Source organism: Salmo salar, chromosome ssa04 (genome assembly GCF_905237065.1).
Source record: "Salmo salar chromosome ssa04, Ssal_v3.1, whole genome shotgun sequence".
Taxonomy (NCBI): Eukaryota; Metazoa; Chordata; class Actinopteri; order Salmoniformes; family Salmonidae; genus Salmo; species Salmo salar.
In genome coordinates this window covers 81,669,385-81,695,306 of record NC_059445.1, presented here as the reverse complement: position 1 = coordinate 81,695,306, position 25,922 = coordinate 81,669,385, and the positions used below count along the sequence as shown (strand labels likewise).

The 25,922-nt window shown below is 44.2% G+C and overlaps 1 protein-coding gene across 1 annotated transcript; it reads right to left on the bottom strand.

Moving 5' to 3' along the window:
* Window positions 1-4,404: 4,404 nt before the first annotated feature.
* On the bottom strand, window positions 4,405-24,463 carry LOC106603943 (carbohydrate-responsive element-binding protein). Its single transcript, XM_014198199.2, has 11 exons — window positions 24,262-24,463; window positions 23,716-23,796; window positions 19,930-20,084; window positions 19,416-19,685; window positions 19,023-19,305; window positions 18,821-18,924; window positions 8,776-8,895; window positions 6,532-6,659; window positions 6,056-6,179; window positions 5,542-5,671; window positions 4,405-5,280 (listed from the first exon to the last, which is right to left on the bottom strand). The coding sequence occupies exons 1-11, from the start codon at window positions 24,461-24,463 to the stop codon at window positions 5,000-5,002; spliced, it is 1,878 nt and encodes a 625-aa protein (XP_014053674.2). The 3' UTR covers window positions 4,405-4,999.
* Window positions 24,464-25,922: the final 1,459 nt, after the last annotated feature.

Below are 25,922 nucleotides of genomic sequence, written 5' to 3'. Positions count from 1 at the left end.
GTTCGGAATGCGCCATCTAGCGTGGCCGTTTTGACCGCAAGCCCATGCTGATTGTTTAGAGTATTGGCATAATCAGATTCATATCGAATAATTAGTGTGCATGGAAAAACCCACTCTGTCCTTCCTCTGTGGGAAACATATGGCTCATCTATTTGCATTCAAGACAGTATGTAAATACAGGGTTTTATTAAGCAGGGGATAGAGTGTTGTTGGGTAAAGACAATACTTCCAATATACAATGCAATAATAAACTGAGATAGACAATTAGTACAGACAAGTTAAATCCACTTGGCAGCTGTGTTACCATATGCCATTTCAAAAGAGCATAGATGAATATTTAATTCACAGTTATATTAGCCTACGTGGATTGAAAGGCAACCCGTTCAGTCGGCTCTGGCTACATATACTCTGATTCATTTTATTGGGACAACAGAGCACAGAAATTGTCATTTAAAAATGATTTCAGTGCTATAAAAACAATCCATAAAAGTCCATTATGTGAAGTAGGCCTATGAGTGCTTGATTTGGGTCAGAGCTGTCCGGACACCATACCGGCAGTTCTAATGTTTGGGAAATTGCTTACCAGCTCCTCCATCATTTTTAAATTTAACAAGGCAAGTCTGTTAAAAAACAATTCTTATTTACATTGACTGCCTAATCTGGCCAAACCCGGACGACGCTGGGCCAATTGTGCGCCACTTTATGGGGCTCCCAATCACGGCCCGATGTGATACAGCCTGGATTCGAACAAGGAAGTGTAGTGACGCCTCTTGCACTGAGATGCAGTGTCTTAGACCGCTGCACAACTCGGGAGCTCGTTTTCTTTTTTAAGTAGCCTATCGCCTACCCAGATTCACACAACGAGGCAAGTTTATCAAAGCGGGATGAAGGCGGGATCTGCATTGCATAACATTTGTAGAGTGGGCAATCATTTCCTGATTCTATTTTGTTCACGTTTATTTGCCGCTAGTCTGTGCATCTGTGCGTGACAGTACAAGAATTGCGCAGATTGAAAATGGGCCAGCCTGAATGCGCATAATGCCCTGATCAAAATTGTCAAATTAGGGTTTGTTGAGGTCATGAAAAGTCATGGAAATTTGTTTCTTAAAATGTTGTTAATATAATTTTTGAAGGAACACCTTTAAATATTATCAATCACAACAACAAAAAAATCGACATATCAGCCATTGTCGGAATGATCCTTCAGTGCGTGTCTCGTGTGTGTGTGTCTCGTGTGTGCCAGTGCAAGAGGGCCGTTTCCCGAGAGAGAACTCGACATTCCAGCAGCAGGTATAAAATAATGACAGCGAAACAGACTAACTAGATAGCAAATTCCAAACATAACTTGTAGCAGTTATCTCGCTAGTTGCCTATAGCTAACTAAGCATGAGTGTCGTTGTCGCCATTCCAACGGCACTGTAGCCTAGATAGTGTAAATACATAGGCACCGTTTGAAAACTGGGATTCCGAAGTAGCCATGTAATTGCGACAACGTAAAGAAATATTCTAAGAATAGCCTAATCGAAAAATAACTTGCTGTGCATAGATCTCCCCTTGAAACATGAATATATGAGCCTAGTATATAAACATGTCTACTTATAGATACCTTGCTCTGAAGTAGCCTACCTTATCCATTTGATACCTGATTCTTTGAATGAAGGAATACTTTTATAAAAACAAAAAGTATTTGGTTGTAATGTTGCATTATTTTATATCAAGGGTGGCAACCATCCTCCAGCATAGCTACTGCATGGGTTTTGCAGACTTTTGTTCAAGGCCCTGGTCAAACCACATCGTAACCTAAACATCAGCTGCTCAACAGGAAGGACCTTGATAAGTAGACTTGGATGTTTCAGGGCTGGATCAAAAAATAGCCCTTACACAGCCTGGAGGTGTGTTTTGGGTTATTGTCCTGTTAAAAAACAAATGATAGTCCCACTAAGCCCAAACCAGATGGGATGGCGTATCACTGCAGAATGCTGTGGTAGCCATGCTGGTTAAGTGTGCCTTGAATTCTAAATAAATCACTGACTGTGTCACCAGCAAAGCACCCCCACACCATCACACCTCCTCCATGCTTCACGGTGGGAACCACACATGCAGAGATCATCCGTTGACCTACTCTGCATCTCACAAAGACACAGTGGTTGGAACCAAAAATCTCAATTTTGGACTCATCAGACCAAAGGACAGATTTCCACCGGTCTAATGTCCATTGCTCGTGTTTCTTGGTCCAAGCAAGTCTCTTCTTCTTATTGGTGTCCTTTAGTAGTGGATTCTTTGCAGCAATTCGACCACGAAGGCCTGATTCACACAGTCTCCCCTGAACAGTTGATATTGAGATGTGTCTGTTACTTGAACTCTGTGAAGCATTTATTTGGGCTGCAATTTCTGAGGCTGGTAACTCTAATGAACTTATTCTCTGCAGCAGAGGTAACTCTGCGTCTTCCTTTCCTGTGGCGGTCCTCATGAGAACTAGTTTCATCATAGCACTTGATGGTTTTTGCGACTGCACTTGAACAAACTTTAAAAGTTCTTGTAATGTTCTGTATTGACTGACCTTCATTTCTTAAAGTAATGATGGACTGTCGTTTCTCTTTGCTTATTTGAGCTGTTCTCACCTTAAAACTCTTTAAGGCTAGGGGGAAGTATTCGAAGTTTGGATGATTGAGGTGCCCAAAGTAAACTGCCTGTCACTCAGGCCCAGAAGCTAGGATATGCATATAATTGGTAGATTTGGATAGAAAACACTCTGAAGTTTCTAAAACTGTTAAAAGTATGTCTGTGAGTATAACAGAACTGATTTGGCAGGCGAAAACCCGAGGACCAATTTTTTTCTGTTGACCTGCCAGCCAATTCCAAGCTTAACCTATTGAATACAAAGACTCCCGCCTCCCAAATTGCAGTTCTTATGGCTTCCACTAGATGTCAATAGTCTTTATACATGGTTTCAGGCTTTTATTCTGAAAAACCAACGAGGAATAGTTGTTTATCCAAAGGAAGTCCCATGGCAAAACTAGTCTCATTGAGCGTGTGACCGAGGGAGCGTGCTGTGTTCTTTTCCTTTCCTAACGAAAATAGTTCGCTCCGTATGAAATATTATTGTTTATTTAGATATTAGAGTACCTAATAATGAATTAGAAATGTCGTTTGATTTGTTTGGATAAACTTTTACTGGTAACTTTTGGAACTCCTAATGTCTGCATTCTGAACGGGTGGATTACTGAACTCAATGACGCCTACTAATTGGACTATTTGGGATATAAAGATGGACTTTATCGAACAAAACAACCATTCATTGTGTTCCGGGGACTCTTGTGATTGTGATAAAAGGAAGATCTTCAAAAGGTAAGTGACTTATTTTGTCGCTATTTGCCATTTTGTGACGCCTGTGCTTGTTTGGATAATATGCTGTTGTGGGGCGCTGACCTCAGATAATCAAATGCTGTGCTTTCGCCGTAAAGCCTTTTTGAAATCCGACGATGCGATTAGATTGCCAAGATTTTAAGCTAAAGAATGATGTATGACACTTGTATTATCATGAAGGTTAAATATGACGTTTTCTGTATTTTGAATTTGGCGCTCTGCAATTTCACCGGATGTTGTCGAGGTGGGTCGCTAGCGGGACGCCTGCGCCAGAAAGGATAATATGGACTTGGTCTTGTACCAAATAGGTCTGTCTTCTGTATACCACCCCTACCTTGTCACAACACAAGTGATTGGCTCAAACGCATTAAGAAGGAAAGAAATTCCACAAATGAACTTTTAACAACGCACACTTGTTCATTGAAATGCATTCCAGGTGATTACCTCATGAAGCTGGTTGGGAGAATGCCAAGAGTGTGCAAAGCTGTCATCAAGGCAAAGGGTGGCTACTTTGAAGAATCTAAAATAAATGTTGATTTGTTTAAAACTTTTTTTGGTTACTACATGATTCCATGTGTGTTATTTCATAGTTTTGATGTCTTCACTATTATTCTACAATGTAGAAAATAGTAAAAATATAGAAAAACCCTGGAATAAGTAGGTGTGTCCACACCTTTGACTGGTACTGTACATAAATCCATTTTGTGAAGGAGAGACATGTTCTGGCCCCTCCAAGGATGTACTTATTTTGGGTACTGAACCATCCGTACCGTACCTAACAGTGCTTTTTGAGGTGTGTTCGGTTTAAGTTTGATTAAAAAAATTAAATAAAAATAAACTATTTCCAATTTCGTTTTCGGTCTTTTTTTTTGGGGGGGGGGACATTAAACGCACTATGCATTATGGGGGTTGAATGCTGTAACAACACAATGAATAAAAGTCCCATGACGGTAGTGACTGCCCATTACTGCTTATCACTTATTGACAATAATTTATTCACATTACTTTACATTAATATAATATTACAGTTATGTATATTATTATATTTGTTTTAGGGCTATTTGTTGACTGTATTATTTCATTCCAAGTCATTATCTCATCTCTATAGAGCTGCAGTCTATGCTGTCTGACAAAATCACAATTTTAGTTGTTCTTCAAAGTAAATAAGGCAAAGTAAATAATTTGACTACTGAATACCAACTATCAATTTCTTAGATCATGTATTTTCAGGTAGAGATACTTAGCGAAGCAATTGCTTTCTATCACTCTCCATCGTTCTCCTGTCTATCCTCTCCTTGTCTGTGTCTGCCCAACACAAACCGGACAAACAGACGTGCAATGGATTAGGGTCATTGTAGTTAATTACCACGTTTTCTGCGCTAAACTATGTAGAATATTGGTCTACTACATCGCACAGTTCAGGCTTGATCTGATTTATCTCTAGAGAAACTGAGCATTACAATCACAGAAAAAAAAACAGAACGAAATGGAATTCAAATAATTAAACTGATGTTGTTTTAAAAGCTGAAAAATGGCAGACATTTCAGTAAATCGCTCAGCACTAGTACCTGCTGTATGTGTGCTTTAAAGTGGGTTCAGCTCTGTGATCCTTTGGCACGGCTTGGTTTTCCATCTATTGAAATTGTTCCATAGGGTCACATGGGCTGTGTGTTTTCCCTGTTGATGGGCCATGAGGAAGGGGTGTTGATGGGCCACGTAGAAGGGGTGTTGATGGGCCACGTTGTAGGGGTGTTGATGGGCCACGTGGAGGGGGAATGGTCCTGGGGACGGGTAGGGTGGGGTGGGGGAGGCACTGAGCCTGGGTGACTGCATGGGTGGCCTGCTCTGGGACCAGACTGGGGTCTGTCAGGATGGACGTGGATGTGCTGAGGAGACGGAGTGAGCTAAGGACCACTGAGGACAGAAACAGAGGGAGAGAGAGAGAGAGAATCAGGTAAGAGGGAGATGAAGAGCGAGAAAAAAAGAAAAAACAGACAGACAGACAGACAGACAGACAGACAGACAGACAGACAGACAGACAGACAGACAGACAGACAGACAGACAGACAGACAGACAGACAGACAGACAGACAGACAGACAGACAGACAGACAGACAGACAGACAGACAGACATGATTAACTGATAGTCATTGAAGCTGGTGAATGTGAACTCACTGGGTCTGAGGGCAGGTAGGGAGCAGTGCTGGTCCAGCCAGGACAGAGTAGTACGACACAGATCCTCTACACTGACTGTAGACACCATCCTGTTATAGGACTCAAACAGGGGCTCTACCATGATGCTGAACTGAGCTAGTGTTTAGGAAAGAACCATTCTGATCTATGTTTTATTATCTATGACAACACACACATATATATATATATATATATACAGTACAGGACACACAATGCAAAGCACAATACAGGATATTTACATAACCATATTGTGTGACTGTCTTTTCCTCTGTGAGCCACTCACTCCAGGAGCCATATGCAAAAGGCGTCTCAGCATTTGTAATGAGGATCCATTTCATCTTATTTATGAATATCTAAAAAGCAGATCCTTCCCTATGTCATCATTCCTACACTGAGACGCTTTTGTTGTTGTTGTTGTGAATACAGGCCCAGATCTAACACTGAACGTATGTTTAACCTAAAGGTTCCTGTGGCCAGGGAGAGTGGAGAAGGATACGATCCAGAACTTCCAGTTCTGTAGTGTCTGTGCCCGGACGTACTCTCTGAACTTCTCCCTCATGTGGTCAAAGCGTTGGCAGGTGATGGGCACGCCAGTGACGGGCAGCTGCAGCTGGTACACACTGCATCGGGAGAGGCTTGTTATGATCACATACACATAAACACGCACGCCACAGGAGGCTGCTGAAGGGAGGACGACTCATAATAATGGCTGGAACAGCACTAATGGAACGGCATCAACCACCTGGAAACCATGTGTTTGACGTACTTGATACCATTCTACCCATTCCGCTCCAGACATGACCACGAGCCCATCCTCCCCAATTAATGTGCCACCAACCTCCTGTGACGCACACACACACACACACACACACACACACACACACACACACACACACACACACACACACACACACACACACACACACACACACACACGTATGTTATGTACAGTATGTTTAGTGCATTTCTTACTTGATGGCAGAGTTAAGGAGCAGAATCTGGCCTCTGAGTCTCTGAGCCTCCTCGTGCAGCTGAGCTCTCTCCTGCTGAATCTTACTGATGTACTCTGCTGTCTTCTGTAGCGTCATGGCCTTGCTGATCTGGGACACAGAGACATACAGTATGTAATGAAGATGAAATACAGAGAAGTAATGTTATACACTGAAACTATGTTTCAACGCAACACCTATCATTACCAGAAGCATTGCAGCTCAGTGCAGCTCCCAATCCTCTACAACACTGTGCCTTGTGCAGTGCATTCCTGCCTCAATGCCTCACTACCTCAGGGAGATCGCTTTAGTTTCAAGTCAAAGTTAGACCATCCGGGTCCCAAGAACGTCTAGAATTGCCTTCAAAACCGGCCACTAGGGGGCAACGGTGAGCGTTGTTACCTCAAAGTTGGCTGGCGGCTTGCTAGAGCGTTGTGGAAGGGGATGGTGGATGGGTGGAAGAGCCACGTGGGCTGGCGGCTTGCTAGGGCGTTGTGGAAGGGGATGGTGGATGGGTGGAAGAGCCACGTGGGCTGGCGGCTTGCTAGAGCGTTGTGGAAGGGGATGGTAGATGGGTGGAAGAGCTACGTGGGCTGGCGGCTTGCTAGGGCATTGTGGAAGGGGATGGTGGAAGAGCCACGTGGACTGGCGGCTTGCTAGGGCATTGTGGAAGGGGATGGTGGATGGTGGAAGAGCCATGTGGGCTGGCGGCTTGCTAGAGCGTTGTGGAAGGGTATGGTGGATGGGTGGAAGAGCCATGTGGGCTGGTGGCTTGCTAGAGCGTTGTGGAAGGGGATGGTGGATGGGTGGAAGAGCCACATGGGCTGGCGGTTTGCTAGAGCTTTGTGGAAGGGGATGGTGGATGGGTGGAAGAGCCACGTGGGCTGGTGGCTTGCTAGGGCATTGTGGAAGGGGATGGTGGAAGAGCCACGTGGATTGGCGGCTTGCTAGAGCTTTGTGGAAGGGGATGGTGGATGGGTGGAAGAGCCATGTGGGCTGGCGGCTTGCTAGAGCGTTGTGGAAGGGGATGGTGGATGGGTGGAAGAGCAATGTGGGCTGGCGGCTTGCTAGAGCATTGTGGAAGGGGATGGTGGATGGGTGGAAGAGCCACGTGGGCTGGCGGCTTGCTAGAGCTTTGTGGAAGGGGATGGTGGATGGGTGGAAAAGCCACGTGGGCTGGCGGCTTGCTAGAACGTTGTGGAAGGGGATGGTGGATGGGTGGAAGAGCCACGTGGGCTGGCGGCTTGCTAGAGCGTTGAGAAAGGGGATGGTGGATGAGTGGAAGAGTCACGTGGGCTGGCAGCTTGCTAGGGCGTTGTGGAAGGGGATGGTGGAAGAGCCACGTGGGCTGGCGGCTTGCTACAGCATTGTGGAAGGGGATGGTGGAAGAGCCACGTGGGCTGGCGGCTTGCTAGAGCGTTGTGGAAGGGGATGATGGATGGGTGGAAGAGCCACGTTCCGGCGACAAAGGTCACGTGTTCAATCCCAGTGCTAGGCAATCGTTTTTAGCTTTTCTGTTTTAACCCTTAACCCTTTCCCAACATTTAACCCTTAACCCTATCCTAACCTTTAACCCTAACCCTATCCCAAACTATAACCCTTAACCATATCCTAACCTTTAACCCTAACCCTATCCCAAACTTTAACCCTTAACCCTATCCTAACCTTTAACCCTATCCCAACCTTTAACCTTAAACCCCATCCCAACCTTTAACCCTTAACCCTATTTTAAGCCTTTCCCAACCTTTAACCTTAAACCCCATCCCAACCTTTAACCCTTAACCCTATTTTAAGCCTTTCCCAAACTTTAACCGTAAACGTAACCATTCAGAATTAATTCCTAAACGTCTCCCTATTTTAATGCCATCCCAAACCTTAACCCTTCCTTAAATGTATTTTTTATTTAACTAGGCAAGTCAGTTAAGAACACATTTTTATTTACAATGATGGCCTCCCCCGTCCAAACCTGGACAGCGCTGGGCCAATTTCGCGCCACCCTATGGGACTCCCAATCACGGCCTTATGTGATACAGCCTGGATTCCAACCAGAGTCTGTAGTGATGCCTCTTGCACTGAGATGCAGTGCCTTAGACCGCTGGGCCACTCGGAAACCCTTAACAAGATACAAAACCCCCAGCCCGACGCAAGTGTATTTTTGTTTTTACGGAGTTAGGTAACAGTGTCTCAACTTAAACGTGTTGGGGGAAAAAACGTCACGAGTGCTTACCTTTATACTTGGCTGAGTGCTCATCGTGGTGACGAGACTGTGCAGAGTATCAAAGCCTAGCTTGATGTTGAAACGTCTCTTCTGCTCAGCAGAGATGTGAGTTATCCCTCTGGACTGTGTCTGCAACACACACACATGTCATAGATCAAGAACTGTGTGATTGCCTACTGTATTGTATATTATTAACTGTATGGTCCTCTGTAGTTCAGTTAGTAGAACGTGGTCCTCTGTAGTTCAGTTAGTAGAACATGGTCCTCTGGAGCTCAGTTAGTAGAACATGGTCCTCTGTAGCTCAGTTAGTAGAACATGGTTCTCTGTAGTTCAGTTAGTAGATCATGGTCCTCTGTAGTTCAGTTAGTAGAACATGGTCCTCTGTAGTTCAGCTAGTAGAACATGGTTCTCTGTAGTTCAGTTAGTAGAACATGGTGCTCTGTAGTTCAGTTAGTAGAACATGGTCCTCTGTAGTTCAGTTAGTAGAACATGGTCCTCTGTAGTTCAGTTAGTAGAACATGGTCCTGTGTAGTTCAGTTAGTAGAACATGGTCCTCTGTAGTTCAGCTAGTAGAACATGGTCCTCTGTAGTTCAGTTAGTAGAACATGGTGCTCTGTAGTTCAGTTAGTAGAACATGGTGCTCTGTAGTTCAGTTAGTAGAACATGGTTCCCTGTAGTTCAGTTATATATATATATATTTCCTGAGCTTTCTTATATCTCTTAGATATTGGACAGATCCTTATTTTTGTTGCAATTGATGAATCTCTTATTCGATGCGTTTCTATGGGCTATAGTAGTACATGCCAAATTCAATATTTTACAAAATAATTGTGTAATATTCAATATCAAATAACTAAATGATCCATGGTATGACCATCTTAAAACAATTCCATATGTATAAATAATCAGAGCGAGGGGAAACAGCGCCCCCTCTCTGCCTCCGTAGTGTAGCCCATGTATCTGATGCTGTCTGGAACAAAAGAGTTATCAAATCAAATTCTATTGGTCACATACACATGGTTAGCAGACGTTAATGCGAGTGTAGTGAAATACTTGTGATTCTAGTTCCGACAATGCAGTAATATCCAACGAGTAATCTAACCTAACAATTTCACAACAATTACCTTATACACACAAGTGTAAAGGAATGAATAAGTACATAAAAAAATATATGAATGAGTGATGGTATAGAACGGCATAGGCAAGATGCAGTAGATGGTATAGAGTACAGTATATACAGTATATATATATATATATGAGATGAGTAATGTAGGGTATATGTAAACATATAAAAGTGGCATTGTTTAAAGTGGCTAGTGATACATTACATCAAGATGGCAAGATGCAGTAGATGGTATAGAGTACAGTATATACATATGAGATGAGTAATGTAGGGTATGTAAACATTATATGAAGTGGCATTGTTTAAAGTGGCTAGTGGTACATTTATTACATACATTTTTCCATTGTTAAAGTAGCTGGAGTTGAGTCAGTATGTTGGCAGCAGCAACTCAATGTTAGTGATGGCACAGCCCTCACTGCTGCTCGATCATCCTATTTTTCCAACTTAATTGAGGAAAATGGAGAATGGCTTTCACTTCAGCAGTAATACATTTATGAACTTCTTTGAGGAAAAGATCATGATCATTAGAAAGCAAATTACGCTCCATTGTCCTGAGTCTGCACAACTCTGTCAGGACCTAGGATCAAGGGAGATACTAAAGTGTTTTAGTACTATATCTCTTGACACAATGATGAAAATAATCATGGCCTCTAAACCCTCAAGCTGCATACTGGACCCTATTCCAACTAAACTACTGAAAGAGCTGCTTCCTGTGCTTGGCCCTCCTATGTTGAACATAATAAACGGCTCTCTATCCACCGGATGTGTACCAAGCTCACTAAAAGTGGCAGTAATAAAGCCTCTCTTGAAAAAGCCGAATCTTGACCCAGAAATTATAAAAAACTATCGGCCTATATCGAATCTTCCATTCCTCTCAAAAATTTTAGAAAAAGCTGTTGGCTAGCAACTCACTGCCTTCCTGAAGACAAACAATGTATACAAAACGCTTCAGTCTGGTTTTAGACCCCATCATAGCACTGAGACTGCACTTGTGAAGGTGGTAAATGACCTTTTAATGATGTCAGACAGAGGCTCTGCATCTGTCCTCGTGCTACTAGACCTTAGTGCTGCTTTTGATACCATCGATCACCACATTCTTTTGGAGAGATTGGAAACCCAAATTGGTCTACATGGACAAGTTCTGGCCTGGTTTAGATCTTATCTGTCGGAAAGATATCAGTTTGTCTCTGTGAATGGTTTGTCCTCTGACAAATCAATTGTAAATTTCGGTGTTCCTCAAGGTTCCGTTTTAGGACCACTATTGTTTTCACTATATATTTTACCTCTTGGGGATGTCATTCGAAAACATAATGTTAAATTTCACTGCTATGCGGATGACACACAGCTGTACATTTCAATGAAACATGGTGAAGCCCCAAAATTGCCCTAGCTAGAAGCCTGTGTTTCAGACATAAAGAAGTGGATGGCTGCAAACTTTCTACTTTTAAACTCGGACAAAACAGAGATGCTTGTTCTAGGTCCCAAGAAACAAAGAGATCTTCTGTTGAATCTGACAATTAATCTGGATGGTTGTACAGTCGTCTCAAATAAAACTGTGAAGGACCTCGGCGTTACTCTGGACCCTGATCTCTCTTTTGAAGAACATATCAAGACTGTTTCAAGGACAGCTTTTTTCCATCTACGTAACATTGCAAAAATCAGAAACTTTCTGTCCAAAAATGATGCAGAAAAATTAATCCATGCTTTTGTTACTTCTAGGCTGGACTACTGCAATGCTCTACTTTCCGGCTACCCGGATAAAGCACTAAACAAACTTCAGTTAGTGCTAAATACGGCTGCTAGAATCCTGACTAGAACCAAAAAATGTGATCATATTACTCCAGTGCTAGCCTCCCTACACTGGCTTCCTGTTAAGGCAAGGGCTGATTTCAAGGTTTTACTGCTAACCTACAAAGCATTACATGGGCTTGCTCCTACCTATCTTTCCGATTTGGTCCTGCCGTACATACCTACACGTACGCTACGGTCACAAGACGCAGGCCTCCTAATTGTCCCTAGAATTTCTAAGCAAATGACTGAAGGTAGGGCTTTCTCCTATAGAGCTCCATTTTTATGGAATGGTCTGCCTACCCATGTGAGAGACGCAGACCCAGTCTCAACCTTTAAGTCTTTACTGAAGACTTATCTCTTCAGTAGGTCCTATGATTAAGTATAGTCTGGCCCAGGAGTGTGAAGGTGAACGGAAAGGCTGGAGCAACGAACCGCCCTTGCTGTCTCTGCCTTGCCGGTTCCCCTCTCTCCACTGGGATTCTCTGCCTCTAACCCTATTACAGGGGCTGAGTCACTGGCTTACTGGTGTTCTTCCATGCCGTCCATGGGAGGGGTGTGTCACTTGAGTGGGTTGAGTCACTGACGTGGTCTTCCTGTCTGGGTTGTGCCGTGGCGGAGATCTTTGTGGGCTATACTCGGCCTTGTCTTAGGACGGTAAGTTGGTGGTTGGAGACATCCCTCTAGTGGTGTGGGAGCTGTGCTTTGGCAAAGTGGGTGGGGTTATATCCTGCCTGTTTGGCCCTGTCCGGGGGTATCATCGGATGGGGCCACAGTGTCTTCTGATCCCTCCTGTCTCAGCCTCCAGTATTTATGCTGCAGTAGTTCATGTGTCGGGGGGCTAGGGTCAGTCTGTTACATCTGGAGTATTTCTCTTGTCTTATCCGGTGTCCTGTGTGAATTTAAATATGCTCTCTCTAATTCTCTCTTTCTCTCTTTCTTTCTTTATCTCGGAGGACCTGAGCCCTAGGACCATGCCTCAGGACTACCTGGCATGATGACTCCTTGCTGTCCCCAGTCCACCTGGCCGTGCTGCTGCTCCAGTTTCAACTGTTCTGCTATGGAACCCTGACCTGTTCACCGGACGTGCTTGTTGCACCCTCGACAACTACTATGATTATTATTATTTGACCATGCTGGTTATTTATGAACATTTTAACATCTTGACCATGTTCTGTTATAATATCCACCCGGCACAGCCAGAAGAGGACTGGCCACCCCTCATAGCCTGGTTCCTCTCTAGGTTTCTTCCTAGGTTTTTGGCCTTTCTAGGGAGTTTTTCCTAGGGAGTTTTTCCTAGCCACCGTGCACCTTTCACATGCATTGCTTGCTGTTTGGGGTTTTAGGCTGGGTTTCTGTACAGCACTTTGAGATATCAGCTGATGTACGAAGGGCTATATAAATACATTTGATTTGATTTTGATTTGAACAGTCTGATGGCCTTGAGATAGAAGCTGTTTTTCTGTCTCTCGGTCCCAGCTTTGATGCACCTGTACTGACCTCGCCTTCTGGATGATAGCGGGGTGAACAGGCAGTGGCTCGGGTGGTTGTTGTCCTTGATGATCTTTTTGGCCTTCCTGTGCCATCGGGTGGTGTAGGTGTCCTGGCGGGCAGGTAGTTTGCACCCGGTGATGCGTTGTGCAGACCTCACTACCCTCTGGAGAGCCTTCCGGTTATGGGCGGAGCAGTTGCCGTACAAGGCGGTGATACAGCCCCGACAGGATGCTCTCGATTGTGCATCTGTAAAAGTTTGTGTGTTTTTGGTGACAAGCCGAATTTCTTCAGCCTCCTGAGGTTGAAGAGGCGCTGCTGCGCCTTCTACGTCGTTTTATAGTCCGTGATTGACTGTAGACCCTGCCACATACCTTTCGTGTCTGAGCCGTTGAATTGCGACTCTACTTTGTCTCTATACTGACGCTTAGCTTGTTTGATTGTATGACATATTGCTGCTGTAGCATTTGATTGATGCCAGCAAGCATTTGGCCTCCCTTGGCCTCCCTTGTTAAAATAAATAACAAATAATTAGCCAATTAGCATTGAGCTGAGCTTTGTTGTCCTGGTGCAGCAGTTTGGAATTGGCTTCACACCAATCAAATCACATCCTGATGCAAAATGTCATCATTGTCAGACAAACGTGTCTGTTTCTGGTCTGCTTGTGTTGATGTCCTACAGAAGCTAGCTTGCTAAATCGTCCCTTTCCTAAGTTATGGATGGAGATGTGGATTTGGACTTGTGGTTTTGACTCAATTCTCTGTACAGGACCTTGATTATGACGGAGATTCTGATCTAACCATAAATTCATATATTGTGCCACTGGCCTGAGATTATTTAAGTTCAATATGTAGCCTAGTAGGCTTACGTTAACTAGCTAGCTAACTTAACTGGTTCATTGTTGCCCATGCAAAGAAGTTAGGCTAGCAAGCATTTTAGCTCGGTAGCCTATGAGAACCAAAACTTTAAAGCGTACTGCATGACAGAGTCATAGATCATTTTCACAACATGAAAGAGAGGAGGATGGCATTGGTGTTCAACTAGTCTACAAGTAGAGTGAGTCAATTATTTTGTTTCACGCTCACGCAAGCACGCACTAACACACAGAGAGGCAGAAAATCAGTACCATGGACAGCCACATGATATTTAGCAACATTGATTGGACTAAATAGTTTTTGGTATCTTTAAGTTTGTTTTCAGTATATTAAACTAAGAATATATAGCCTTGTTGATTTGATGATGTTTAAATGTTTAAGGTGAAATGGTGCTGGAATAGTGGAGGCAGTGCTCCTGTTGTCCTTTGTGTTGACTTGCGGTAGCCAACTCAGTGGTTCTAAATCAGTAGTTTAATGAACTGTGGAAAACATGAACTTGCTTGAACATGCTGCAGGTCATATAACTGTTTGTTACGTGTAATATGTACATTGAGGACTTCGCCGGACAGATGTTTCTATCCGGTTTTGTGATGAAACAAACGTATGTGTAGTTTAATTTGTTCCGCCACTGTGTGACTGTCTTTTTGTTGTCACGGCCTTACTATAGCCTATATCCTCTACGCGATGGGTGTCCCTAAACTGGGATGGGTGTCCCTAAACTGGGATGGGTGTCCCTAAACCGGGATGGGTGTCCCTAAACTGGGATGCGTGTCTCTAAACTGGGATGGGTGTCCCTAAACTGGGATGGGTGTCCCTAAACTGGGATGGGTGTCCCTAAACCGGGATGGGTGTCCCTAAACTGGGATGGGTGTCCCTAAACTGGGATGGGTGTCCCTAAACTGGGATGGGTGTCCCTAAACTGGGATGGGTGTCCCTAAACTGGGACGGTTGTTGCTGACATGCTAATGTGACTAGAATGACGTTGTATACAACATCCAACTTCCTGGAACATAGACATGTCTTATATGAGCAGAAAGCTTAAATTATGGTTAATCTAACAACAGTGTCCAATTAAAAGTAGCTATTACAGTGAAATACCATGCTATTGTTTGAGGATAGTGCACAACAACAAAACACTTTTATCATGGCAACTGGTTTGATACATTCACCTCTGAAGGTAAATGACCTACTTACATTCAGTAATCTTGCTCTGATTTGTCATCCTGAGGGTCCCAGAGATAAAATGTAGCATGTTTGTGTTGTTGTGTTGTTTGATAAAATCTATTTTTATATTCAAATGTAGGAACTGGGGTCCACAGTTTGACCCTACTGTTGTCTCTGGCTCCACACCCACCCCGCCCGGCCATCTAGATGTGTGAAAGTTAGTGTACAAGCTAATGATCCATCATGTATGACATTCCTGGGAGTGTGTAAACTTACATTTTTTATTAGCATAGCATTTTTGGATGTTCTCCATATGTACTTGAAAATGTATCAATAAACAAATTTGGCACATTTGGGCAAACTCCTGGCAGACTTGATACAAAATATTGTGCAGTAATGTAATTCTTCACTGGATCAATCTGAAACTTTGCACAAAAACTGCTGCCATCTTGTGGCCAAAATCTAAATTACATCTAGACTCCTATTTGAAAGTATGGCATTTCTGTTGCATTTCAAAGATGGAACAAAAAAACAAAAACATATATGAACGAACAGGTTATAGAGCAAACAACGCAAATATCCAAACATAGGTTGTAATATGGCTTTTTTTATTGGCTTGGCTTGGCTTCCCCAGTGATTTTACCCACGCACCGCTACTGCCTTCCATAGACTTACACAGTAATTATGACAACTTCCGGATGACATCCTCCAACCTATCAGAGCTCTTGCAGCATGAACTGACATGTCAAGGTAAGCTTTTGGTTTTATTAATTTATTGCCACCGGGGCCCTCTGGTGTAACTGCTAAACTGCTTGCTGACTGTACAGTAGTGGCCAAAGGTTTTGAGAATGACACAAATATTAATTTCCACAAAGTTTGCTGCTTCCGTGTCTTTAGATATTTTTGTCAGATGTTACTATGGAATACTGAAGCACAATTACAGCATTTCATAAGTGTCAAAGGCTTTTATTGACAATTACATGAAGTTGATGCAAAGAGTCAATATTTGCAGTGTTGACCCTTCTTTTTGAAGACCTCTGCAATCCGCCCTGGCATGTTGTCAATTAACTTCTGGGCCACATCCTGACTGATGGCAGCCCATTCTTGCATAATCAATGCTTGGAGTCTGTCAGAATTTGTGGGTTTTTGTTTGTCCACCCGCCTCTTGAGGATTGACCACAGTTTCTCAATGGGATTAAGGTCTGGGGAGTTTCCTGGCCATGGACCCAAAATATCGATGTTTTGTTCCCCGAGCCACTTAGTTATCACTTTTGCCTTATGGCAAGGTGCTCCATCATGCTGGAAAATGCATTGTTTGTCACCAAATTGTTCCTGGATGGTTGGGAGAAGTTGCTCTCGGAGGATGTGTTGGTACCATTCTTTATTCATGGCTGTGTTCTTAGACAAAATTGTGAGTGAGCCCACTCCCTTGGTTGAGAAGCAACCCCACACATGAATGGTCTCAGGATGCTTTACTGTTGGCATGACACAGGACTGATGGTAGCGCTCACCTTGTCTTCTCCGGACAAGCTTTTTTCCGGATGCCACAAACAATCGGAAAGGGGATTCATCAGAGAAAATTACCTTACCCCAGTCCTCAGCAGTCCAATCCCTGTACCTTTTGCAGAATATCAGTCTGTCCCTGATGTTATTCCTTGAGAGAAGTGGCTTCTTTGCTGCCCTTCTTGACACCAGGCCATCCTCCAAAAGTCTTCACCTCACTGTGTGTGCAGATGCACTCACACCTGCCTGCTGTCATTCCTGAGCAAGCTCTGTACTGGTGGTGCCCCGATCCCGCAGCTGAATCAACTTTAGGAGACGGTCCTGGCTCTTGCTGGACTTTCTTGGGCGCCCTGAAGCCTTCTTCACAACAATTGAACCACTCTCCTTGAAGTTCTTGATGATCCTATAAATGGTTGATTTAGGTGCAATCTTACTGGCAGCAATATCCTTGCCTGTGAAGCCCTTTTTGTGCAAAGCAATAATGACGGCACGTGTTTCCTTGCAGGTAACCTTGGTTGACAGAGGAAGAACAATGATTCCAAGCACCACTCTCCTTTTGAAGCTTCCAGTCTGTTATTCAAACTCAATCAGCATGACAGAGTGATCTCCAGCCTTGTCCTCGTCAACACTCACACCTGTGTTAACGAGAGAATCACTGACATGACGTCAGCTGGTCCTTTTGTGGCAGGGCTGAAATGCAGTGGAAATGTTTTTGGGGATTCAGTTCATTTGCATGGCAAAGAGGGACTTTGCAATTAATTGCAATTCATCTGATCACTCTTCATAACATTCTGGAGTATTTGCAAATTGCCATCATACAAACTGAGGCAGCAGACTTTGTGAAAATTAATATTTGTGTCATTCTCAAAAATCTTTGGCCACGACTGTACACTCTACTGATTGTTGTGGGTTTACTAACGCGTTAGTTATAGTAGCTATGTTGACTATGACGTTAGCTAATATGGTGACAACGACGTAGGCTGTGTGTAGCGGTTAGCAGTTATGATATGAAAGTTTGGCTTGGAAAGGTTTTTTCGACTAGCCACAGACAACTGATGGGTTTTGCACTGAAGTCCACAAGCGAAGGGAAAAGGTGAGAGGAGGAGAGCACGTAGATACAAGAAGGAATTAACGATCAAAGTGATCATGCTGTTTGTATGTGGCTGCTATGAAAGTGATCATGCTGTTTGTATGTGGCTGCTATGGAAGGGATCATGCTGTTTGTATGTGGCTGCTATGGAAGGGATCATGCTGTTTGTATGTGGCTGCTATGGAAGGGATCATGCTGTTTGTATGTGGCTGCTATGGAAGGGATCATGCTGTTTGTATGTGGCTGCTATGAAAGGGATCATGCTGTTTGTATGTGGCTGCTATGAAAGTGATCATGCTGTTTGTATGTGGCTGCTATGAAAGTGATCATGCTGTTTGTATGTGGCTGCTATGAAAGTGAACTGTGTTTGTGTATGATCAGGGGTGTATTCATTCCGCCAATTCTGTTGAAAAACATTTTTTAAACGGAAGCAAACGGAACAAAACAGGCTATAAACATAACTGAATTTGTCCAATAGAAATTCTCGTTTGCAACTGTTAATGACTAATGATTACACCCTAGATCAGCTAGATGCAGGCCAGAGTATTCAACCTGGTATTGAATGTGTCACTGTCTGTCACCTTAATTACTCAAATTTCTCTTGACCTGTACACCAACATTGTAAACTTTCAATCGTAGGCAAGGTTGTAGCAACCTCATGATGGGTACAGGGAAAATGTGAGTATCATGTAGTAGCCTAAACCTATCGATGTCACATTGAGCTGGGTGAATGGAATATGAATGACAGTCATCCAATATGCTGTAATAAACGGCACCGACCCCCACTCATCTAGGAAAGACATCATAGGAACTTACCATTCAGTCTTTTGTTGAGTCATCATTTTCTTTCTATCGGACAGTACTTTTAGGTATTCCATAGGATGTATGTTGAGTAATCTCTCGTGGAAAGACTACTTAACATAAATGGTAAATTACACGAGCATCTGATCAAATTACACTAGATTTTAGTTCTAGGTTAACCGAGATTATAAGTAGAGTAATGAAGTTGTTTTTATTTACCTTGTTTGACTCCATTTTGGAAAGTCCAGGTGGAGACTCAGGGTTGAATTCTCTCTCTAGAAGGTTGGTTGGGGACATCTGGCCTGAGTGTCTTGAAAAGCTCACTGGAAACAAACCAACAAAGAGGAATGCTAACTTTTCTTTACAACCACACATGCCATGTAAACATGTTAACATTTAAATTCTATTTGTCCTTAATTACCTGTTAAACTAGTTATCTCAGAGCCGTAGATCTGTACAGGGGAGAGTTTCTCTTTCTTGGGGATGAGGAGGGGTGTGTTAGTGTGCGTTGAGTCCTGGGTGAGGAAGGCAGAGACAGCAGAACCATGGGAGGTGCCAGTGTGGAACCCAGTGTGGAACCCAGTGTGGCCCAGGGTGGACGTCTGGCAGTGTATTGATGTCAGCTGTGGGATCCCTGAAGACCAGGGAGACCCAGGCTGCAGCTCAGATCCAGACCTTCCAATATGCATGCTGCTGCTACAATGCTGAACCAAACACATTCTCTGATTAAAAGTAGATCTGTTATCTGGAGTTAAAGTTTGATTTCTGTCTTTGAAACTCAAAGTGTTAACTAAACAAATGACATTGGCCTTACTGGGGAGTTGGGAGAGCTTGACCTGTGACCTTTGGTTCCGTCTCCTTGCTGTTGTATGTTAGTGGTTGCCATGGAGATGGCGGCGCCGGGGTAAGGCTGGTGTCCATAAGAGGGGACGACCCCTGATACCATGCCGGGAGGGTGATACTCGATGTAGTAATCCTGTTGTTGGTGACCTTTGAATTTAAGGTTGTTGATGGGGTTGAAAGTCATGTCAGAGGTCAGGGGATGACTGTGGTAGCTAGGGCCTGAGTTGGACGAGAGGTTGGGCTGTAAGAGACAATCATTGTAAATGTTATTAATCATGAAGAAAGCAATTTGGGGTCAAATGATCACTTTCACAGAAAAAAAGCCTCTAAGGTTACAAACTATGCAATGAAAACACAGGAACACAAAATGAGGAATACATAGTCCAGGCGATATGTGATTGGATGTGAATAGTTTTCCTTTCCTCCCCTAGCAGTGGAAGAACAACGTTTACAAAGCGACAAGCAGAAGTGCTTAGCTACTGTACCTGAGCTAGTTGTGTGTAGACGTTTGACTGAGGAGCGGTCACCACAGGGGTCGACAGAGAGGAGAAAGGCCCGCATGAGGAGCTCTCAAAGTCAGGATAACCAGCCTGCTGGTCCAGCCGCTCCAACGACTGTCCCTGATAGCTCATAAAGATATCTAAGATAGGACAGAGAAAAAAAGACAATCATCGCCCTACACAACCTGTATGCCCTAGATCTGGGAATGGAATCATGACAGAATATCTTAGTAACTTCGAAAAGGGGAAAAAAATATGTTCCGGGGAGAGTCCTCTTCAGACAGATAACTCTCCCAACAAATAAAATAAAATCACAAACACGTAAATACAGCAAACATTCAGAGAGAATTTACTACAAGAATACATAGCAATACAAAACCTTCCTTCAGTTAAGACAAAATGTGGACAACCCAACAACTGAGGATAATACCAACTCACACAGAGGAGAGGATAATACCAACTCACACAGAGGAGAGGATAATACCAACTCACACAGAGGAGGCTCCTCAGAGGAGAAAAGGGAGGCCCATCCTCCTCAGTGAATTTCATTTTTTTAATTATTGTAAAACATGAAAAAAAAGTTATATTTTTTTTAGATAAAACTATACCAAATATATTCACATGGCACCAAATAATTGATTAAAACACAATATTTTGCAATGAAGGTCTACAGTAGCCTCAACAGCACTCTGTAGGGTAGCACCATGGTGTAGCCGGAGAACAGCTAGCTTCCATCCTCCTCTGGGTACAGTACAGGGCCTACAGTACAATATAAGGACCTACAGTACAGAGCAGGGGCCTACAGGGCCTACAGTACAGGGCCTACAGTACAGGGCCTCCAGTACAGGGCCTACAGTACAGTACAGGTGCTACAGTACAGTACAGGGACCTACAGTACAGTACGGGGGCCTACAGTACAGTACAGGGGCCTACAGAACAGGGGCCTCCAGTACAGGGCCTACAGTACAGCGCAGGGGACTACAGTACAGGTGCTACAGTACAATTCAGGGGCCTACAGTACAGCTGCTACAGTACAGTACAGGGGCCTACAGTACAGTACAGGGGCCTACAGTACAGTACAGGGGCCTACAGTACAGTACAGGTCCTACGGTACAGAGCAGGGGCCTACAGTACAGAACAGGGGCCTACAGTACAGGGCCTACAGTACAGTACAGGGCCTACAGTACAGAACAGGGGCCTACAGTACAGAACAGGGGCCTACAGTACAGTACAGAGCAAGGACCAATAGTACAGAGCAGGGTCCTACAGTACAGTACAGGGGCCTACAATACAGAACAGGGGCCTACAGTACAGGGGCCTACAATACAGTACAGGGGCCTACAGTACAGAACAGGGGCCTACAGTACAGAACAGGGGCCTACAGTACAGAGCAGGGGCCTACAATACAGTACAGGGGCCTACAATACAGTACAGGGGCCTACAGTACAGAGCAGGGGCCTACAGTACAAATCAAATCAAAATCAAATCAAATGTATTTATATAGCCCTTCGTACATCAGCTGATATCTCAAAGTGCTGTACAGAAACCCAGCCTAAAACCACAAACAGCAAGCAATGCATGTGAAAGAAGCACGGTGGCTAGGAAAAACTCCCTAGGAAAAACTCCCTAGAAAGGCCAGAAAACCTAGGAAGAAACCTAGAGAGGAACCAGGCTATGAGGGGTGGCCAGTCCTCTTCTGGCTGTGCAGGGTGGATATTATAACAGAACATGGGGCCTACAGTACAGAGCAGGGGCCTAAAATACAGAACAGGGGCCTACAGTACAGGGGCCTACAATACAGAACAGTGGCCTACAGTACAGAGCAGGGGCCTACAGTACAGTACAGGGGCCTACAGTACAGAGCAGGGGCCTACAGTACAGCGCAGGGGCCTACAATACAGAACAGGGGCCTACAGTACAGTACAGGGGCTACAGTACAGTACAGGTGCTACAATACAGTACAGGGGCCTACAATACAGTACAGGGGCCTACAATACAGTACAGGGGCCTACAATACAGAACAGGGGACTACTTACTTACTTACTGACTTTATTGTCCCCATGGGGAAATTGTGTTGCAGTGTCATGTACACGTTTAAAGTGGCGTTTAAATACAAAACAAAATTGACAATACAACTTTCATAACAGTTACATATACAGTACAGGGGCCTTGAAAGACTAGGACGTGATACATTGAAAGACTGTAATAAATAAGGTTGTCCTCTACTTAAACCACCGGAGAAGGAAACAAAAAACTTCTCCTTTCCGGCATCTCCTCATGTCCATTTCTCCATCCTTCCATCCCTCTATTGTCTATCCCTCCATCTCATCCCTCCATCCTGGGCCCTTTTGCCACGAGTCATGGTTAACCACATCCGCTTCCACTTCCCTATTCTATTGCGCCTCAACCCAGCTACTGACCTCCAGCTCACCCCTGACATGGCACACACGAAGAGGACACAAAGAGCCTGGCCCAGGGAAATACCTGACTCAACAACACAGGCCCAGGGAAATACCTGACTCAACAACACAGGCCCAGGGAAATACCTGACTCAACAACACAGGCCCAGGGGAATACCTGACTCAACAACACAGACTGAGGGAAATACCTGACTCAACAACACAGGCCCAGGGGAATACCTGACTCAACAACACAGACTCAGGGGAATACCTGACTCAACAACACAGGCCCAGGGGAATACCTGACTCAACAACACAGGCCCAGGGGAATACCTGACTCAACAACACAGGCCCCGGGGAATACCTGACTCAACAACACAGGCCCAGGGGAATACCTGACTCAACAACACAGGCCCAGGGGAATACCTGACTCAACAACACAGGCCCCTGTGAATACCTGACTCAACAACACAGGCCCAGGGAAATACCTGACTCAACAACACAGACCCAGGGGAATACCTGACTCAACAACACAGACTGAGGGAAATACCTGACTCAACAACACAGGCCCAGGGGAATACCTGACTCAACAACACAGGCCCAGGGGAATACCTGACTCAACAACACAGGCCCCGGTGAATACCTGACTCAACAACACAGACTCAGGGGAATACCTGACTCAACAACTTAGACTGAGGGAAATACCTGACTCAACAACACAGGCCCAGGGGAATACCTGACTCAACAACACAGGCCCAGGGGAATACCTGACTCAACAACTTAGACTGAGGGAAATACCTGACTCAACAACACAGGCCCAGGGGAATACCTGACTCAACAACACAGGCCCAGGGGAATACCTGACTCAACAACACAGACTCAGGGGAATACCTGACTCAACAACACAGACTCAGCATATTCAGAAGAAAAACCCTAAATATATAATAGATGAACAAACTGCAGATTAAAGATGCATGTAATGCTTACCTGGCTACTTGTTTACCTGGTGGTGTGGTTGGCTACACACTGTGATACAGTACATGGTATTCATCTATTGTAGTAGCTTTAACGCTCTTCAACTGAGAACATAAGCCTAATCAACAGTAAATACACTGATAAAGAATCCTTTATCGTTTCTCTTCCTTAGAACTTAACATCCGTGGACCAGCACCCCATCAAACCCCTACACATTATAATAACTGGATCTGTCCCCTGTGTCATACATTCTATGTCTTTAGCAGGAATCATCAACATCATGACACCTGTGCTGCGATATGTGCGCAGCTCCGTGTTACATTTGGATTTGACTCTTAACGTTGCATGACAGTCGAGAGTATTATAGCCAAATTCACAAGATGTGAGGTGGATGTACCTGGGATATCCATGAAGTCGTCCAGATTGGGCTGCAGTGAGGCGAGACCTGGCTGGATCATGTCAGCGTTGCTGGTATACGCTGAGGAGGGAAAACACAAATATTACACAGAGAGAGAGAGAGAGAGAGAGAGAGAGAGAGAGAGAGAGAGAGAGAGAGAGAGAGAGAGAGAGAGAGAGAGAGAGAGATGGGTGTGTCTACATTTTCAGCCTCATTTATTCATTTGAAGTTCCTTATTTGTAGGGTGTTTTCTTTCCTGCATTATTGTCTCACATGACCATAGGTTGGATAAATAGCAAGTGGAGTTTTCTGTTATTTTTGTCACTAAAGAATTTTCACTTTCATATGGATTTACTTAAGTATCATAGACAGTGTATTGAGAGGGACTATGCATAGCCTACATCACTCACTGTTGTGGTCGTCGTTGTCCCAGGGCCAAGGCATCTGTAGACAGTTAGTTCCTTGAAGTATACTAGACTAGGTAGGTAGATAGGTTGTTTACCTGTCCACAGGTAAGTAGAGTGGACCATGTGGTGTGGTACTCACTGTTGTGTCCGTCATTGGCTCCAGGGCAGGGCTTCTGGGTCATGGTGAACAGGGTGTCGGAGATGTTGGACAGGAAGCAGTCCAGGTCAAACATGTGGGCCTCCTCTGGCATGACCTCAGGCTCCTGGCACTTCTGACTGGACCATTTCTCCAACTCCGCTCTGCAGATCTGACCCTGGGGACAGACGGGAGGGGACGACATGAAGGCTATGTTCTAATACTGAAAAATGAATCCTTAGTTCCTCTCTTCCTTGAAGAAATCACTGATGTAAAAAAGCTCCATCTCAATTCATCTTTCTGCAATTCCTCCCATACTGTTGTTCCTCCCTTCTTCTCAAAACCCTTTGAAGAAGGTCAGAGGGGAGGGACCTTGGACCTTCCCCTCCAATAGAGTTGATAAGGAGGCGGGGAGAGAAGATGCAAGGAAATTGAGGAGAGATTAGTTGAGTCAAGACACAACTCACAGATCCTCCCACTAGAGGGCACTAACAACAAGACAACAGGATGTGACGAGGAGAGCAAAAGAAGAAGAAGAACATCATATTAGAATATATAGCAAGTCCAATAGAAAGTCACTGGCAGCTTGCCATGTGATTGTAACTGCTATACAAATATGAAACAATATTTAATTGTCCAATTCTCTTAATTCTAAGAAAATGTAAAATGTGAATATGAAAACAGCAAAGGAACGTTCCACAGTCCTCATCTGGCCACTAAATGTACTCAACTCAGATAAACACAACTGAACATTTACAGAAGTTCACTTAACCTCCCCTCATCACGTTCCCTCATCACGTTCCCTCATCACGTTCCCTCATCACGTCCCCTCATCACGTTCCCTCATCACGTTCCCTCATCACGTCCCCTCATCACGTCCCCTCATCACGTCCCCTCATCACGTTCCCTCATCACGCTCCCTCATCACGTCCCCTCATCACGTTCCCTCATCACGTTCCCTCATCACGTCCCCTCATCACGTCCCCTCATCACGTTCCCTCATCACGATCCCTCATCACGTTCCCTCATCACGTCCCCTCATCACGTCCCCTCATCACGTCCCCTCATCACGCCCCTCATCACGTCCCCTCATCACGTCCCCTCATCACGTCCCCTCATCACGTTCCCTCATCACGTTCCCTCATCACGTTCCCTCATCACTTTCAACAATGTCCATTTCAACTATTCAGACACAATATTTGGAAGCGCAAAGGTTTTCCTTTAATAATCTTCATATTTACAATCACTCACCCAGCTTATGTAGATCCAGATCCAGATCCAGATCCAGATCCAGTCTCCATCTTTTCTCTGTGTTTAAGATGCTGTGGTCCACCCTCAGGAAGTCCTGACTGGAGTGGATAGTACTCTATGTTTTACCTAATGACAAACCCCCTTTTTTGTTGTTTTCATTTCCAGAAAGGTTATTATAGTAAAGGTGTGCTGAGTACCTGAAAAAAGATATGCTGTTAACACATAAAAAGCAAACACTAAACTGTCTCAGAAAAGCTGCTTGAAAAAATTATGTTCATTTAGCTACGTTTATTTATTTGATATTTAACCTTTATTTAACTAGGCAAGTCGGTTAAGAACAAATTATTACTTACAATGACGGCTTACCCCGGCCAAACCCTAACCTGGACGATGCTGGGCCAATTGTGCGCCGA